Source organism: Centroberyx affinis, unplaced genomic scaffold, assembly GCF_046629955.1.
Source record: "Centroberyx affinis isolate AG114_WGS23_722 - 3 ecotype Tasmania unplaced genomic scaffold, CSIRO-AGI_Caff_v1 ptg000521l_1, whole genome shotgun sequence".
NCBI lineage: Eukaryota > Metazoa > Chordata > Actinopteri > Beryciformes > Berycidae > Centroberyx > Centroberyx affinis.
In genome coordinates this window covers 129,868-150,000 of record NW_027279170.1, presented here as the reverse complement: position 1 = coordinate 150,000, position 20,133 = coordinate 129,868, and the positions used below count along the sequence as shown (strand labels likewise).

The 20,133-nt window shown below is 43.4% G+C and overlaps 1 protein-coding gene across 1 annotated transcript in view; it reads right to left on the bottom strand.

Moving 5' to 3' along the window:
• The window catches only part of sik2b (salt-inducible kinase 2b), a 39,503-nt gene that overhangs the window by 18,957 nt on the left and 413 nt on the right, over positions 1-20,133 (bottom strand). Inside the window, 3 exon segments of the mRNA XM_071517777.1 lie at positions 5,615-5,776; positions 14,001-14,064; positions 17,082-17,198. Of these exon segments, the coding sequence (XP_071373878.1) occupies positions 5,615-5,776; positions 14,001-14,064; positions 17,082-17,198 (343 nt within the window).

Genomic DNA, 20,133 nt, shown 5'->3' with positions numbered 1-20,133 from the left:
AAAAAAAAGATTTAGCTTACATAACAGGGGGTGTGGGGACACACACACATACATACATACACACACACACACACACACACACACAGTCAGCAGCGAGAGAGACAGAGAGAGAAAGAGAATGTGTAACCAGTTCCTTTTTCTTCGCTCTGTTCTGCATCAACTTTTCTCTTTACCACCATGAATTGCAAACAATCTATAACCAACTGAATCTACATACATACACCAATTGACCTGCTACTGCAATGTCCTCTTTATCTGCCTTGAGCATTGTATCAATTACCACCTTTAAGTGATAATTGTTGTTTCAAAACGCTCATTTACAATTAAAAAATCATATATAGATTTGATGCACATACATCTGTTTTCGGTTTCTGTCAGTAGTGAGGCATCTGGACTCTTGAGTCACTGATATTAACCTGGCTGGACATATTCAGACAGACAGGCACACACACACACACACACACACACACACACACACAGCTAGTAGCCACGCAACCCAGGTTGACCTCAAAGATGTCTTAGGGATGAGGATGATGATGATGATGATGAATATAGATTGAAGGCCGTATTGTGACTGGAAACAAAACAAAATGGTAAGGAATATTGTGCACTGGAAAACACAGATAAGAATTGGGTTTGGGAGATTAGCGCAGGAAAGACACAACGATTGAGGAGTAACTAGTGGGTGCCTGTGTGTGTGTGTGATCAGGGTGTTAAAATTTTAATCCAATTAGGTACTGCAGTGCAGATAGTGGCAGGTGAGGTGAAGTAAAGTAGGGGGTAGAGCGACGCGCCACAGTGGGGTTTATTACAAGTATGTTTACTGTGCGATGCTGCTGTGAAGGTGAGATGTGAGATGCAGGCAGAGCGGAGCGGAGCAGTGCAGTTGGTTTATCGTCAGAAGCTGTGACCCATTTCATGGAGCTGAATACTGAGCAGACTGGTTGACGTCAAGCGCTCCACCACGCTGCAGGCTACTCCGCTCCACAGGATGGGCGGGGTGTGTGTGTCGCGCACAAGAGTATTAGCATAATATTAGCCTAAACATGTCCCAGTGGAATACACTGCCACAGCTTAAAGAAAAATGTTTGTGTGTGTGTGTGTGTATATGGAGAATGTATCCTAACTATCCCTCCGCAGAGCTATTGTCCCACTGCGGTGGGAGGCCAGTGACCAGCAGTCAAAAATGTTACCGCGTCATTTCCAATAAGAAAGTATGAGCATCGACATAGTTATGCCTGTGGCTCACAACGTGATGCCCTGGATTCACTCACTCTCTCTTCGCTCACTCTGAATTCACCCCAGCTTTCCCCAATCACACTCACGCACTTGTTGTCACCTTCACACCTATTTCTTTTCTCCTCTCCCTTCGTCTTCCCCCTCCTGTGCCTCAGGTCACATCACCTCAGTGTCTTTCCCTCTTTTATTAAAGGGAGATTTCAATGATTCACTGATTCTTTCTTCTTCTTTCTTTTGATTTGTATTGCTATAAAACCCAATACACCTCCATGTATATAAAAAATTAAATTAGAGACTGTTTCTCCAGCAGGATCCCTCACTGAGGAGTTTGTCTCCACTTACTGTATTTTGCTTCTACATAATTTCATTGATCTTTAACACCTTGAGGGTTTGGTGTCCTTCCAATGACATCACGCGGCTTAAAACTCAAAAAGTCCCGATAACTCATAAAGCAAATTAAGTCGTAAAAGGCTGTTAATGGTTTCGGGTTATGAGATAATGTATGACATATTTGAGGCTTGGTTGTCCTTTGAGACTTTTTAAACCGTTCTTGCTTTATTCGACTGTAGGCATGTGACAGAGTTTGTGAGCCTGGTTTGAACTCGACCCGTTCCAGTACATGGAATACGCCTTCGCCTGCTGAGGCACAAGGATTGCCGCAGCCTCCTTCCCTCTTCTGAACGAACAACAGCGCCCCTCTTTTCTACACCCTTTCTCCACGCTCTCTTTCCCTCGCCGTCTTTCTGTCAGCTCAAGCTTAAAGGGGCTGTTTGAAGTGAAAATATAAAGGGCACCCCCCGCTACCTCGACTCCCCTCTCTTCTCCTCTCCCCTCCTCTCCAGCCACCATGAGCATGACCTTTCTTTGACTGACCGCAGCCTGGCTGAGCTTCATACAGACCGGCCGACCAGGGGTGGCCTTTAGAAGGCAGGCAGGCGTCACTGGACTAGAGGGAAAAAATCCAGGCCAAAGATGTATAAGAACACCTCTCAGTCTAAAAGTCTGTATGAAAGTTGGACTATACACTCACCGAGCACTTTATTAGGAACACCTGTACACCTGCTTATTCATGCAATTATCCTATCAGCCAATCATGTGGCAGCAGTGCAATGCATAAGATCATGCAGATACAGGTCAGCAGCTTCAGTTCATGTTCACATCAAACATCAGAATGGGGAAAAAATGTGATCTCAGTGACTTTGACCGTGGCATGGTTGTTGGTGCCAGACGGGCTGATTTGAGTATTTCTGAAACTGCTGATCTCCTGGGATTTTCACACACAACAGTCTCTAGAGTTTACACAGAATGGTGCGAAAAACAAAAACATCCAGTGAGCGGCAGTTCTGGGAACAGAAACACCTTGTTGATGAGAGCGGTCAGAGGAGAATGGCCAGACTGGTTGGAGCTGACAGAAAGGCTTCAGTAATTCAGATAACCGCTTTACAACTGTGGTGAGCAGAAAAGCATCTCAGAACGCACAATACGTCGAACCTTGAGGCGGATGTCACTTTGGTAGCCGGTTGACACTGAGCTGAAAGCTGATACCTAGCCAGTATTAGTATGGTGTTCCTAATAAAGTGCTCAGTGAGTGTATATCAATAACACCAATACAGACTAAACACAAATTAGGAAAAAAATGGTGGTTCCATCTTCTATCCATTTTTACCATGATTCGGTGACTGATTGCTTTTAGCTGATCTAAAATGACTTGAATGTCTTTAATGCATATTGTAGCCAATGTAGGGGACAAAACTGAAATGTTTAGTCCTACTTTTGGGGCGCCAACCTACTATTAGCCAAACCTGTCAAGAGAGTGTGGTGTTTGAGAGGTACAGGATGTACCTATCTCCTGATATCCTCCCCAGAGAGGTCTCTCTAATCACAGGCCAGGTAATCTTCTGTTCATTGTTTCCTGCTTCAAATCTAATCTGCTGCGTGGACAATTGGCTGTGAGTCAGACATGTTTGTGAAAATTACTGCTGGGGTAATAACACCTCCAGGTTGTCAACGTGGAACGGCCACAGAGACATGGTGGACAAAGCGACGAAAGATGAACAGGAGAAACACTTGGTTCTCTATCAGTCATCATATGATTCTTTTTGGTCTGTCCATAACTGCCTAATTCGCCTTTAGAGAAAAACACAAGCCACTGGACGTTGGCCAAGTTGAGTATGAAGGGTTACTGGGATGCTCATCTCTCACTTTTTTCTAAGGTAGTAAATTTATCAGAGCCCTAAACAATGATTTCGTTGGACATTTTTGAAGCAAGAAGCCCCACTGTAATGTGAAGTCCTGGGACAGGGGGCCCATTTCTGCCTGGAGCCTACACTGTAAAGGCCAAATCATACTTATTATTAATTACACTATGTCAAATTGGTAAAAGCATTTATGGTTCTGCGATGGTGACGGCAGTGGCGTGCTTTGCTAGACGGCAGCGGCGCGCTTTGTTAACACGGAAGTAATGACAGAAGAAGTAGTAGTGTTTACATTCTCTGAAACTCATGTTCTGGGATATTTCTCACCATGAATTCAGTGACATCAGGTAGTCTATAAAATTCAGAGATTAGTTGTCCTACAAATGAATATATTTGCAGCCGTCCTCAGCTAGTCTCTCTTCGATCTGCTTCATGTTGTCTTCACTATTGGCAGACATCAACTGGATACAGGTAGATACGAAGTGGGCCAATCACATTTCTTGCGGTCTTGCTTTGCCCTTCGCGCAGTTAGATTTTTGGAGAGGTGCACGTAAGTTATGGTGGCAGCCTCTGTGGTCGTAGGTTTGATGCAGAAGCATAAATTACCCTTAACTAGGCCCCTGAAGCCAGAACGCTTAGACTTTGTGGCATTCAAATATTATGCCACTGGCTCTGCATTCCCTCAACCCCTCTAAGGTAAACCCGGGAGTCACAAGGTAAATGTCCTGCGTCACAGGGTTTGCCAAACCTCATTTGGACATCAAACCGCTTCTGCACCTCTACCCCATGGCAAACCCTGTCCTCTTTTTGTAGTCAAATGACACAACGGCAAACAGCCCATCTCCAAATGACAATTACATCACAACAATATCCCTCCCTTCACCACCCAACCCTTCTCACCCTGCCTTCACGTACCTAAATCTAAGCACCAGGCCTCTTGACGTCATTCCCTGCACCTACACTCCTCTAAGATAAACCTTGGCCTTTTTCAGAGCCATGTCACTGCAGCCAACAGCCTGTCGTTCCATGACGAAAACCTCCCGTGGAAAGTGCATCCCTGCCATCCCAATATGCACCTCTCCTTATCTTCTCTTCCTTCCCCCTTTCAAAGCAAGCCAGCCCTGTGTCTCCTCTTTAGCTCTTTCTCCAAAGTAGCCAATGCCTTTCACCACCTCCTCTCCTCCCCCAATTAAACCCAAGCTCTTCCATGACTTGCCCTCAATCCCTGCAAAGCCAGCCGCCCCTCCCTCCACTCTGGGACACAGCAGTAGGATGACATTCTCACCAGCTAGCTCTAAATGCCAGTTGCTTAATAATCGCTCTCTCAAGCTTGTACTACAGAACTCCGGCTTAGTCTCAAATCTCTGCCTTTGACTCTTTTCTTCTTTTTGTCCTCTTTTTTTGTCACTGAGTCACTGGGGAAGGATTGTTGATCTCCCCCGATCAACAATCCGGTTTTGGGGCCTTCAGATTCAGTCAGAGGCTTTTGAGACTCACTCAGAGTCTGCGTCTGCACTGGCCTCCCTCAGCCAGCAGCTAGCTAGCAAGCAGCCTCTGGCCACTTCTCAACACTGTGCCAATGGCCTGGGCAGGTAGTTAAGACATTTCTGAACTACACCGCCGCTGAGATCATAGTAGGCAATGGATCAAAACAAAATTATTCCATGCAGACACAATAACAGAGCTTGTAGCTTTCAGTTGTCAGACAATTGTTGCTGTTCACTGTTACTTTCACTTGCTGTTAATTACTTTTTGTACGGTTTAATACTTTGTGTACAACATATTCCACCACATATACAAGTCTTGCATCTTGTATATGTGGAGGCATGTGAATGTGCATCAAAGTATATACTTTATACACTACCAGTCAAAAGTTTGGACACACCTGATTGAATGTACTATGTTTTTCATAATCTTCAAGCCATTTTGATCTAAAGGCTTATGCTTAAATGCTTTAAATTTGTTTTTTAGACAAATATAAATAGTGAAGTTGATGCCTATGTAATAGTTTTGACACTTTTTTGATCACTGCATGATTCCATTTGTGTTATTTCATAGTTTTCATGTCTTTACTATTATTCTAAAATGTGCAAAATAGTAAAAATAGAGAAAAATGTGGTGTGTCCAAGCTTTTGACTGGTAGTGTATGTGTGTCCTACTGTACGGCATAGCTATGGTACCTGCTATCTTGATGTTCATGTGACCATCCAGCAGAAGATTCTCGGCCTTCAGGTCCCTGTGGACAATGTTGCGGTTGTGACAGTACTCCACCGCCGACAGGATCTGCCAGAACTTCCTCCGGGCCTCCAGCTCACTCAGACGGCCGTGCTTTGCCAGGTAGTCTGCAGCCAGAAAGAAAAAGGGGGAAGGGGGCGGCGATGTGTCATGTTAGAACTATGCGCGGATAACGTTTTAGATTAACTTATATAACATGACTGTACAGGCCTTTCAGACACAGTATAATATATCACTTTTTGCTAGGTTCAAATGCAAACATAAAAAAAAGTCTGCCGGTGTTTGCATGCATGTGCGTTTCTCATTCCACTGAGTACTGATGGTTACGCTGAAAACATTTACTTTCTGCTGAAGTGCAGGCCTGGTGCCAACACTAGTTTACACATGATGTATGTTACTGTGTGTTTTTGTAAATGACTGAATACGATATAATGATTCTTCCAAACCCGTGTCCTTACCTTGCGTGAATGTGTGTGTGTGTGTGTGTGTAAGAGAGTGTGTGTGTGAGTAGGCCAGGGGTTGACAGAAGAGAATGTAGTGTGTTGTCATAGCTGGAGGAGGAAAGGGAGGACCAGACTTCTGAGAACTGGCCTGCTTCTACATAATGTCCACATTAGTAGAACAGTTGGAGTTGGATTAGTTGGAAGGGAAGGGGGGAGAAAAGGGAGGACTAGAAGGGAGGAAGGAGGACAGGAGGGGTAGAGCAGGGAGGCCAAGATGACCCAACCCTTCTGGTGTTGTTGTAGTAATGATGCAGTGAATCTGTCAGTGTATGACTGTGTAGTGCATACACAGACATACAAATGTAAATATGAACCAAGGCTCTTTCCCAATGTCTAACAAAAACATCAGATTTATCTGTTTATCTACTTAGCACTGACTCTGCACAGATTAGGAAGACAAATAGAGAAGCTGCTTGTTTGGGTGGACAAATACATGAAAACCAGGGTCTAGACCCAGTGCTGGCTCTGGGGGCCCACAGGTCATGAACTTTACTCCAAGCATTCAAATCACTGACCTGTTGCTCATTGTCCGCTCTCACAATGACCTCATTGTTTCTCTCACGTTTCACCTTCAATGTTCTGTAATCTTTACAAAGTCAAGCTGATAGGCCATTACAGCCAACCTGATTTTATCCGGCCCTGTGAACTGGGGAAATGGTGGCATTTGTGGTGTTTGTTGCCGTCGGCAGGGTTCCTCTTCACACCTCTCCATCCACATAGCTAGCAAACTCTTCATTTCACACTCTGTGGCAAACAGGACAGGACACTGTGTTGGCTTTCCTTCCAACTGGTTTGAATACAGACCACCGACCAAACCTGACAACACAACAACCACAATACACCCAACCAACAAAATGTCTTATATGAGGACACAGAGTGCACAAAATGTTAGGAACACCTTCAGTTGAATTAAAAACCCTGATCTAACTTGTCTGCTCCTATACGTCCCTTTCATGGATGAGGTGAAATCCATAAGGAATCATAGCTTTCCGCTGGATTTACTCACTCAGTCTACTTCAAAGAAAGTGTTCTTAATTTTTTTTATAGTCACAGAGCAGACGGAGCTGCTTTTATCTTAGATTTCTACAGATATTTTCTGTCTGGTCTCTGTATTTTAATTTATTGGTAGTTTCTTTAATTTCCTTTTTTCCACACCAGTAATATTGCAGTAATTTCCCTAGTGTACAGATGTCACAGCGAGGCAGGCAGGCAAAACAATTGCAAAAATAAAAGACGACTTTGACAGAATTTTGAACCTAGGCCTTGGTCATGCCATATCGACATGTCACGCCAAGCCAATTTCACTGCCCATTAATGTCAAAAGCACTGCGCCATTAACTACACATAAGATGTTCAAAGTGGAGCAACATATGTCCTGAGGGCAGTGACATGCGTCACAATGTAAACACCTCAGCCTCATAATACTCTATTCTCCCAACACAGCGCTGAGCAAAGGAGACTGTAAAGTAGAAGGTGTAAAGGCCATAACTTGCACCATGAAGTCCCAGGGAGCTCATGCTATAGGCCCACACGTTCGTCATCGGCAACGTGGTTGATGAATGGTTAACTTCACACAGAATGAGAAAACCTGATTAGATAGGAGCTGACAAATTCCACAGTGGAGCCCGTCCAGTGACCGGGGCAGTTTTCATGCGACGCTGCTAATCAAAAAACACACTGGGCAAGGGAATGTGTCAAGGGCGTCCAAACATGGACCTGTGAGGGGACCAGGACAAAAAACTAATGTGCTGTAGGACTGGTAATAACTGCTCTGGGATCAAACCTCCCTCTCTCTCCCTCTCTCTCTCTCTCACACACACACACACACACACACACACACACATTACCGCACTTGCTTACACAGTACTGACCTTATGCCCTGCAATAACCATGCCTCATTGGGGCAGCATCATGGACTTTGGAGTATGAAATAAGGAATCCTGCTTGGGTGTTTAACACTTGAAACACTGAACTACTGAATAATACAAATGCTGAACGCCAGAAATCGTCGTAGTTCTATAAGAATGGCAGCGCTGTATCTGCTGCTGCTGGTTCTAGTGGCTGAAAAACAAGCCATTACTGTTTGAGCAATCAACAGTAAGCAGCCTTACACACACACAAATACATGCACACACACAATGCGGTATGTCGCCCCAGTGGAGGGATGAGTAATCCACTGATTCAATGTCAGCGGGGGCAAGGACCTCAGCACAGTCAGGCACGCAGTGTTGCATTCTGGGAAAGCGAACAGAACAAGTATGAATCATAGGGGTATTAGGGAACAGCTCAACAACCAGTGTGTTCCACTTCTGCTAAGTGCTGGGTGAGGAGCTAAGTCTCTCAACAGCTGCTCAGGTTTGGATGGGACTAACATTATGGATACAAACAGGCTCTTCGGATTGCCCTCTGGCTAGACACCAGATAGCACCAGCCAGAAAGTGGGAGAGAGAGTCTGGAGGACAAGGGGCACAGACTCACACCTTTCTCTGTTTCTACAAATGTCTACATCAGTAATGGATAAATGGAGGACGCCGAACCACTTAAATATGGCACCCATATCACTTTCACACCTATGTGTGGAGTAATAGCCTAGATGTTTGTGGTGATTTAATTTTGGCAGCCTCGTGAATTTCTAACATGCAAGTATCGGTGTTACTAGTACTGAAGACTTCCATTTGATCATAGTAACTGTCACTGAAGATCTTGGAAATGATGTTACCCCTGTTAGGTCGCCTATTTTTGCAGATTCATGCCAATGCCATTAGCTCTTTGTAGATTTACTGTGACCTTTAGCAACATTAAAGACAAAAGAAAAAAACTGCAGGACTTCCAGAATAATAATGCTTCATGTACAAATGTATTCAAGGACTAAGTAGACAGATGTTAGGAAGGACTTTTTAAGCCTTGAAGTATGTTAAGACAACCTCATAGTCAGTTTTCAGGAAGTATATGTAACACTCATGTATTGCCAGACTCATAATGATGTGCTGAACATCATATAAGGTCTATTAAAGATCTATAGGCTTGCTAAATTTTAGGGTGCTAATAGCGAATCAATGTCGTTGAATTTTCCATAATTAATTGCTTAAAATAACAATACAAGTTCCCCAAAGGCTTGAGTCTCTTGACTCGTTTTCTTGTTTGTAATAATACCACTCAGTAATAGGCAAGCATGGTGCAGACATCCAATCTCATCATCAACGGCAATCTGTGCAACAGACACTGCAATACAGAAAATGTTATTGGATTGTCTGGTCTTGTAAATCATTTGGTTCCAAATAATTATCCCCACTTTAGGTAGACTTCCTCACTTCATAATGACCTTCTTATATCATATATATATTGTTTTTTGTTTTTGGCTCTCAGCACCAAAATTTCAGAGGATACAGAGGAAACTGATCCAGCAATATGAGGGATGCTTTCCATGTTTTATGGTCAAATAGAACTTGGCAGCATAAATAAATAACAATACAGCTTGAAATATAGCCTGAATATGCTTTTGCAATGAACAGCCTCTCTGCTTCTTTCCCTTTCCATCAGACAAGAGATGTGTATGACTGAGTCTACTCACTGCCAGCTATCATACTCCCCTCTCTCCAGCAGCGCTTTCTTAAATATGCATGCCCTACATTTCCCCACCACCTTCCAAATTCAAATGGATGTCCCCTGCTCTCTCCCCTATTCTCCTCTGCCTCATCTCCCCTCCTGCCGCTGCCTCTGCGACTCCACTTTATTTGTGGTTGACCCAATTTCCAGGTTTGATCCATCCTGCAGTGGTGAGGCAGGCTGAGGAGGAGTGGACTGATAGACAGACAGACAGACAGCTAGACACAAAGGCAAGTCAACAGTCTGGCATGGATGCCTGTGCAGTGCCCATTACTGTGCCCACCCACCCCCTGCAAGAAGGAACCCATCACTCTCCGCCTCCTCGTGCCAAGCCCAGCTCCGCTTCTTTGTCTTTACAGCTCCAGACACACACACACAGACACACACACACACACACACTCACTCACTCACACACACACATACCCCTCCTGCTCCTCATGTATTGGTGTTTGGTCTGACGAGAGAACTGAGAAGAGAGGGAAGGCTCATCTATCGTCTCGCTGATGTGCTGTAACTGGGTGGATCGCTAAGCATCCCCAACTTGAATTACTCTGCTCTTTGTAACCTAGTCCCAGGAGGAGACCTAAGAAATCCATAATGTCAGAAAAGAGCAGGCAACTCTCTGGAGGACAATAGCGGAGGAAGAGGCGAGATTTGGATTGGCCCTTCATCCATTTGTCCAAATGCAGCATGGCTGAATGGCTTGATCCATCTCCAGAATGTGTATATGCAAATTAGAAATGATTGTTCAATTTCGTGGGATGGGATACTGTAATACAGTCTGCTTCCAAAGCTAAGTCTGCTGCTGCTGCTACCAGTCAGTGTCTGCCTGGCAAATTCAATGCTGCTATTGCTGCAGCTGATGATGCCATATAAATGTCTTACATAACAATATTACATTGTGCAATCAGGACATAGGGGTCTAGCGAACCAGGACAAAATGGTTTTGTAATACCTTGAGATGATCCATGAGGCAATCTATGGATTCTCTAAAATGAGGTTAACTAATCATGATGGGCTCTGGTGTGCTGGCAGAGGGGGGATTACACTGTGGTCATATAACTTCCCTGGGCTAATGGGAGCAGCCATTTCATCTAAATACAATAGGGTATGGTGCCTAGTAAAATCTTTTTACTAAAACCACATTATCTCAACCTCTCCAACTATACCTCTTTTTCTGTTTTACCCTCCAATGATTCTCTCTTTCTCTCTGTACACTTCTGTAGTTCTCACTCTTTTCCACCACATCCCTTTCTCTCATTCATTTTTCGAGCCTCTGCTCCCGAGCTCTCTGGGTCACAGGAGTAGGAGTTGCTGTTGTTGAGTCAACATCACAAGTGGAACATTGGCCTCAGAATTACAAAGACACATGCACACACACACACACACACACACACACACACACACACACACACACACACACACACACACACACACACACACACACACACACACACACACACACACACACACACACACACACACACACACACACACACACACACACACACACACACACACACAGCTACTTTGTTTACCACAGAGCGTTACTACAGTAATCCTATCAACTACTGTGTCTGGAAGTAGGCTAAGCACAAACATTCTCAGACTGTCTAATAATCCAAGTGGATCATGACCCACCTACAGGTGTCCACACAAGACCTGTATTACAAATTCTAGACATATTTGGACTGGGTTTGTTAGTTCTAGTTTGCATGCAGAGAACAGGGGGGATTCCAGGGGTCCACTGCATTGGAAAAGAATAATCAAGCAATATTTGGCCTCAGCTTTTCCCTAAAACTTAATAATCCTGCAATGAATGCAATAAATGTAATGAATGCACAAAAAGTCAATGAAGGTAGTCGCTGTACTAATAACCAAAATTGATCCTTGCAGATGTATGCCTCTGTGCTGCCTTTATTTCCTAGACCTGGGAGCAGAAAGTGTTGTTTCATAACAAAGATGTCTGCCAGTGGGCCCATGTGATGTCCGGAGTGCTGGATCTCGCTGGAGATCACAGTGTGTATGCAGAGTACCGAGAGTGTGCGTGCTGCACATGTGTGGTAGTGATAGAGCACGCGTCACTTGGCTCTATGGCAGACTGAGATAATTTCTTATCTTCAAGTACTATTCTTGCTCTGTTCAGACTTGTTTTTCCCTTTCAATACGAGTCTCTTTATTCGTTCTTTTGACGTTCCTGTGTGAAGCAGGTCTACACAAAATTATATTTGTAATCTTAGAGCTATCTCTCCACATAACTGAGAGGTGCTGGCCACGTGGATTCCTTCAGGCATGGAGCAGTGTTTCCTCTGGGAATTTTTGCAGCAATGGGAGGAGGGGAAATTTCACTTTGGTTTTTAGTTCCAAACCAGTCTTTCCATTCTATTTCCATAGAGAGCTGCAGTTCTAAAACATTGCTGCTTAAAGTGTGACATTATACTGACTGGTACCAGGCTGTAAGGCTCATTATTGTACCTTAAATGCTCAGCCAGATCGACATGTCCTGTCCACTTGCAGTATATTTATATGGCAATTCTGGGCCTACTTCCTTATTGTGCTCTCACATCTCTCAAAAACTTGGTAAATCACTGACTGGAAATGACTGTCTATAATCAAAGGAATTATTTCCGTGATATGTCCCTAAGATCCAAATTGAATAAAGGGCTTTTATGTTCTCTGCCTCTTTCCAAAATGATGAAAGAGCTGGTCTTTCTCAGTGACTTCAAGAGGGAAGTCACTACAGCCCGACTCAACAAGCTACGTTTTTTATGTGAGATCTACTTATGCTTGACCCTTAACCTCACTGGACTATTATTACACTACTGCCTTCTGACAGCTCATACAGTGAATGTTGACTTTGGATTTTCAATACCGTTCATGTTCTTGTTAATTGTATTTTTGCTTATGAATGCTGTATGCTGTGTGCATGCAACTTTCGGGTGTTTTGTGACACTGCTGGGTCTCTCTTGAAGAAGAGATTTTTTTAATTGCACAGATCAAATTTAATCTTCAATCTTGACCTGGGTGAATGAAGATTACATTTAAAAACAAACAAATAAAAAAAAAAACATTTTGTGGGGTGGGGGTTATAAAAAGGATTTTCCTTAATTGACATTTTTTCCCAGAACTGGCAGCAACTTTCCAACAGTGGGATGTTTGAATGCTGCTGTGAATTAGTGTAAAGAAAACACTGGACATACAGCCTGTAATCTGATGGTCATCTGAGGGTCACTGAAACTAGTGGTGTGGAATTGTTGTTAGCTAACATGCAGATTATCTTGATATCTTGTAATCTTGATATTTTACATAATCTGTGAAACAAAGACAGTCGACTCAATAACAGACCGACTAAAGAGAATGGCCAGAGGACGGCCATATATTATATATGACTGTGCTGCACTGGACTAAACAGTAAACCTGTCAGCACCAACAAGTAATTCTGACCCACATACAGCAACAGTCAACTCATCATAATAAATGAGTCTCCCTCTCTTTGAGGGCGCCTCTCTGAGTCTTGCCTTGGCCTGGTGAACAGATGCCATCCGTGATGCCATTCCATATGCATGGCATAAGGCAAGAAAACAATTAGAGCTGCAACGATTAATCGATTAATCGATTAGTTGTCAACTATTAAATTAATCGCCAACTATTTTGATAATCGATTAATCGGTTTCAGTAATTTATAAAGAAAAATAAGTCAAAATTCTCTGATTCCAGCTACTTAAATGTGAATATTTTCTGGTTTCTTTACTCCTCTATGACAGTAAACTGAATATCTTTGGGTTGTGGACAAAACAAGACATTTGAGGACGTCATCTTGGGCTTTGGGAAACACTGATCGACATTTTCCACCATTTTCTGACATTTTATAGACCAAACAACTAATCGATTAATCAAGAAAATAATCAACAGATTAATCGACAATGAAAATAATCGTTAGTTGCAGCCCTAAAAACAATGTCAGCACCTTCAGCAGGGCACATGGCAAGGGCTTCATCAGAGCATGATCTCATCTTTCCATCTATCATGTGACCTTTGAGATTGAGGTTAAGATAACTGAAAGACAAAAGACTTTGATACTTCCTTGTTTGTAAACACGTGCACAACATGACTGACACAACGGTGAGGCGTTTTGTGTGGGGGAGGACATGTATGAACTGGGTGGGACAACGTTTTAGACACTGAAGTCAGCTTGGCCTTGTAATTTTATTAAATCACTCACCAAAGATCTCCCCATTCTTGGCATACTCCGTTACCAAGTAAAGCATGTTCTTCGTCTCCATCACCTGAAAGAGGGAGAGGGAGAAGGAGAAGGGGTCGAGGGAGGGAGAAAGAGTGGGAGAGTGAGCGTAAATACACACAGCAGAAAATGGCTAAAATCACTTGCAAGTTATCAGATAATCCAGGTAAATAGACTCCTGCAGCAAGAGAGAATGACAGTTTAGGAAAGAAGAAATGATAATACACATAAATGACCAAACGCAGACATAGAAAAGATTATGCAACTGTCCACATGGCCTTATTTAGGTTAGACCGCAGTGTCTGGCATCCACAAAAATGCATGAATGGCGCAGGGCCTAAATATGGCATCCATGTAAGAGAATGGAGGTGGACGGATGGTGCTGAGTACATCTGAATGATACTTAAAACCTCTCAGTCCTGACACGGTGATGATGGAGCCTGGGTTGTGTAGGAGGAGGAGAACTGATTTAGAAGCAGAGACACTCAAGAGATGAACAGAGTTAAATGTGGAGGGGAGAATCAGATGGAGGAGAGAGGATGAATCAGACACATCGAGCCAGACATTCACACTAGAAATCCCACGCTTGTTGTTTATGATCAATTTTCCATCTGTTATACTGACCGATTAATGGATTTAGGAAACGAAAGCCAAGTCCTGTGGTTGGCTCAGGTTGTATAATGTACATACAGCCACATTTTGCTCTCAATCTTTATCCCCATTATAAACTGATAAATTACTTATCCACACCAAGGTATTGTAAGGTTGGAGTGCAATTGATTGATGAATTCATAAGCATTAATTGTGATTGTTTAAGACCTTTGTGCATATAGACAGCAGCAGTCCACAGTGAGGGGCCCAGAAGAGTAAGAGGATGGCGAGGTGTCAAAGGAGGGAACAGAAGGATAGTAAGACTGGGGTCAGTAAAGAAAAGGCAGCAGAACACATGAACTGGAGGTGGGGTCCAGAGTTAGTTGTGTGTGTGTGTGTATGAGTGTGTGTGTGTGTGTGTGTGTGTGCGTGTGTGTTCGCTACCTAGGGCTTCCCTCTGGGCCACAGGGCCACCCTCTGTTTATGAGGTTGGAAAGGAAATGACTAATTGACTTGAGCTGTTTGGATGGATGGGCCGTTGGAAATAATGATACACACTAAAATTACACAGCAAAATGCTGGACTGTTGCCATATGGTTGTATAATGATAATGAACACCCATTTAGTTTCCCTAAACAAACTAATAGGGCCCAAAGGCTTATGTAATACAATTAAGTCACCCCAAAAAATGTTATTGGTTGGGCCATCATGTGCCGGATAGCAAACTTCATGGTAACTAGGTGAGATGAGTTTCCCTAGCTACTGTACCAACAAAGAGTGCAGCAGCCAGAACAAATTAATTCTTAGAAAAACTTGGTGTCCCATAAAATTTATGTGAACTTCCCTGGCGCATCTGGACTTGCATAATAGCTAGTATAAAAGTGCGAAGGTGGCATGAGGGGAATAACAACATCTCACTGATGGCAATAAAAATACTTAAAAATTGCTAACGGCATAAATAATTATAGTAAATAATACAGTTTATGCGAATTAGTTACTCTTACAACTTCATAAAACAAAGTTATTGACAGATCTCTTCTCGGCTGCTGCAGATCACATAGTGTATGTGTCATTATCAGTGTGCAAAAAAATAGTGATGCTGTATTCCCTTGTTTAAACAGGAGGGATCCACACTTTTACAAGGTGGCATAAAAATATCAGACATTGACATGCATTAATGAAGCCCTTTAACGTGCAATAAACCTGCCATAGTCTACATTCAACATTGTACAGGTCAGCTGGCAGTAAGTCATCATACATAAAAAAATGTGGATGTGGAATGGAACAAGGTCCAATTTTAAGACATTGTCTAAATAGAGCTTGACATTGTAGTACAGCACCATTATAGAACATTTCAACTTATTCATCTTTTGATCCCCAACCGTCTACCATATTATTCTGTTTAAACAAAGCCAGTAGCACTTTGATACAGTGCAGAACACACACAGAGACACACACAGCGCCAAGTGTCAGTCAGTCATTAACTCTGCTCTCATATCTTAAACCATCCAGCAGTGGCAGGTCCTGCTAGGCAGGAGTTGTTTGCTAATGCATTAGAAAATGGCCTTGATAGGTCCTGTGCCTCAACACCCAGTCTGGCAAAGCACCTAGAGGGAAGATCAACATGGAACAGAATGAATTCTGCTCCACTGCATTGTTTTGTTCACAGACTAGAGTCAGAGGCACTGTTACTAATTCTGGGCCCCCTGAAAAGATGTCACACTGGGCCCCCCAATGCAGTGCATGTATTACAGTACCATTACATCATTATAGTATATATCATCCGCTCCTCCAGCTCGGGGCCTCATGAAAGTACTTCCCTCCCTCGCCCCCTATAGCAGCGCCCCTTATTAGAGTTAACATCAGACAACCAGCCAACAGCAGGTGAAGAGACTTTGTGTGCCACACATGAATTGGTGTAGGTTGAGAAAGCACAGTGAGCCATTTGGACTCATATATGTGAGACATTCCAGCTTTGACTTGATATTTTACAAAGAGTCAAGTTGGGTACATTTATTGTTCACAGTAATTGAAGAGACAAGCCTATGTAAAGAGTGGTTTACTAACTAGAATGTCTGTATATGCTGTCTTCATTCCTTAACATTAATGTTACAATGACAGTAACAGATGGTAAAGAGTGGTGACTGAGAGCAGCAGCAGCATGGAACAAAGTTAGGTCTAAGCACACAAGACGGAAATAGAATAAAACAGCATGTAAATCAAGGAACAAAAAAACAGATTAAACAGCCCAAACCACATAGTTAGCACAACAGGTCACATGAATCTACAAACTTATTTCCATAGGAGGCAGTGATAAAACACAGGGAAAAAAACAACAGACAGGAGCCCCAACAAAATCATAGCACAGTTAAAATCAATCAAAGCATGGAGAGGATAGCAGTAGTAGATCTTACATGCTTGTCAGACATAAAATGAGGATAAAGGGTAGAAGTACTGTAGCTAGAGGCTCACCTGGTAGAGCTTGATGATGTGCGGATGGTCCAGCATCTTCATGATCTGGACTTCCCTGTAGATCTTCTCCAAGTTGACAGCATCCAGTTGGGTCTTGTCAATGATCTTAATGGCCACCTGCAGGATGGACAAGCATCAACAATCAACAACAGTAATGAGTTGTTTTCTCGATAAGAAACACCAGAATCCTCGCTAGGGCACATGAGGACTTGTGGGAAATGAGAAATCCCCCCCCCCCCATTGCACACACACTAATACAGACTGCTATTTAATATTCTCTAAGAGGCAAAAGTAGAGACTGTGATCTATTTCAGCTGTGAGTGCAGAGATCTGTTTCTGAGATACTGTCTGGTGCGAGACACACAAGACTAAATACTTAAATACTGCTTATGCTGAATTCTGCACAAACAGCTTTAAGATCCCAGCCATGAAGCATCATCTGAAGGTACAGCAGAGGCAAACACATGCCTCATTGGATATACACTCACCCACAATGACACGTATATGTGTAAATCACACCCCACACACACACACACACACACACACGCACACAACTTTAGCCCTCTTGGCTTTGATTAATGGTGTCCGGTAGGTAACAAGCAATATTCACGTCCCTCTCAGACTGTCTCATAAACAACATTTCATCAGTGTGATCTGAAGTGTTCCAAACGTCTGAGAGCCAAGCTGGGAAGAGTAAACAACAGGAGACCACAGTTCCCCTCTCAGTAATCACGCCACTATAATATGCAGCTAGCAAACTCTTATGCTTGGTTAGAATCAACAGTTCTCAAAGCGGAGTCCGAAACCCCACACCCCAAAATCACCCTTTTAGATCCTTTTAAGCATACTCATAGTTAAGACATGAAAATGTGTAATAATGGATGTTTTAATGGGGTTTAATTCCCTCGCATTGTTATCTCCCTAACCCCACAGTACAGACAGTTTTGCAATGTAGTGCTAAATCCCATCAAAAAATCAAAATCTTTTGATGACACACTAATTCCAAGGTGGGGACTTTTTACAGAACTTGCACACAGGGATTTCAGGGTTTTTAGCGTTAAAAGTTACACAACAAAACTGACACACACAAACACAACTTAAAACACCCTCTGACCTCTGTTGGCAAGGTCATTTTAGGTGAGTTACAGAGGATTTTGCATATATACACAATGTAATGAGACCAGAAATCCCAGACAATACTGCAAGAACAGATCTGAGTGGTAGTGAACCAACTAGCCTACCTGCTGAGCTGAGCTACTGTACAAGGCCCACTGTAGGTCAAGACAGGGCCAGGTAGGGCGGGTGACTAGGCCTACACTGCGTCACCCCATGTCTGGACTGCAGTAGGTGCATAATGAGCTGAGAGGTTAGTATGACATGCAGGGGCCATCAGTAGAAAAGTAGGTTACGCACACACAAAGGTACACCTATCTAGGAATGCGCACACACACACTAAGTCTACTGTTCCAAGTGTGATTATGCTATGGTATTCATTACAGACACACTAGGCCAACATCTCCTCGCCCAGGCTAACTCAAGAGGCAGGCGGCATCACATGAAGTTGATAGTCTGGCTCTTTCCCTGACCTTGGCCACTGTAACAAACAGTCTGGCTCTGGCCCCGGGCCCAGTCTAGCCAAGCAGCTGCATTTGCTCCCTGCACTGACCAGCGCTGAGTGACCTCTACCTAAAAGGCTAAACTAATGGTTTGCAACCACGTGCCATCAAGAGCCATGTGTATGCAAGTTTTCGTTCCAACCAAACATTAAATCAGCTGGTGTAGAATTTGACTGGAATGAAAACCTGCATTCACACTGCTCTCAATCGTACATGGTTGCAGATTTATGGGTTAAACTGAAGCTGCACCACTTCACAGCCTACAATGACCAGAATAACAGGACAAGGTGGCAGTTTTTCCTCGCCCCTTTATCCATGAAACCTAAAAAAAAAAGCTCAGGTCTGGGTGATGTAAATCCACGTTTTTTTTTACAGTGCGATTGCTCACGTTCAGCCTCAAAGAGTTGTACGTTGTACAGATCAAAGGCCGAAGTGTGCAACAGTGTTTTCCCCAGTCTCCCTGTTTGCCTGCCTGTTTTTTCTGTCACTCTCTGTCTCACACACACACACACACACTCCACCAGAAGAGCCCCTTCACACACGGTCTCGCCACTCTTCACACTGCATCCCTGTGTCTCTGTCATTACAATGGAAAGTCATGGCACTCAGTGGTACTAGTCAAGAAAAGACAAGAACGCCCCAGCACTGATGATAAAGACCCCTCCCCCTGAACATAAAATAGTCTATTGCTTTGAACACATTTGATGCAAAATCCTAACATCCAAGCTCTGTTCCTCCTGTGACAGCTCTGTTTTACCCTGAGAGTGTAGTTTCACATGTTTATAATATCAATCCCCCTCCAAAGAGCAGTGTCAGTGGATCGCTGTCTGTTAACTGAATACTATCACCATGCATGCATGCAGAACACTTTCCTTTCCAATTACAGCGCACTGGCATGGCCTGGCCCTCACAAAGCTCTCGGCACTGCTGGCACAAGAAGCCACTAAATCACATCATTATTTGGATTACATAACGGGACCACCGACCCATGCTGCATGCCCCAGATACAGCAAGTGTATTACTGGGTTGTTTACACCAGCCGCTGGGTTGGTACTCTGTCTGGGTCATTAGCAAACACTACAGGTGTGTGATGATCGGTTTAGGAAAAAACAAGGATGTTTGCATTAAGTGTTTCCCCAAAATTGGTTAGACCTCTTACTGGTAGTGATGCTGTTTGCGGTGAACGTGCAGTCGGTGCCCTAAACCTGCACGATCAAAGGTTGCACCATGCACCAGCTGTTGCCCAAACTGCCCCGGTTGTCACACTGGAGTAGTTAAGTGCCCGATAGTTAACTGATCCAAGTTCATGGACACCGTTTCTATTACTGCACCATGTGGACAGCATTTCGGTATCTGCTGTGAATATTTGAGGTGTCAAGTAGTGCATAAAAGTTATGTAACTCAGTTGAACAGTAGCCTAAGTTAGCTTTTGGCTA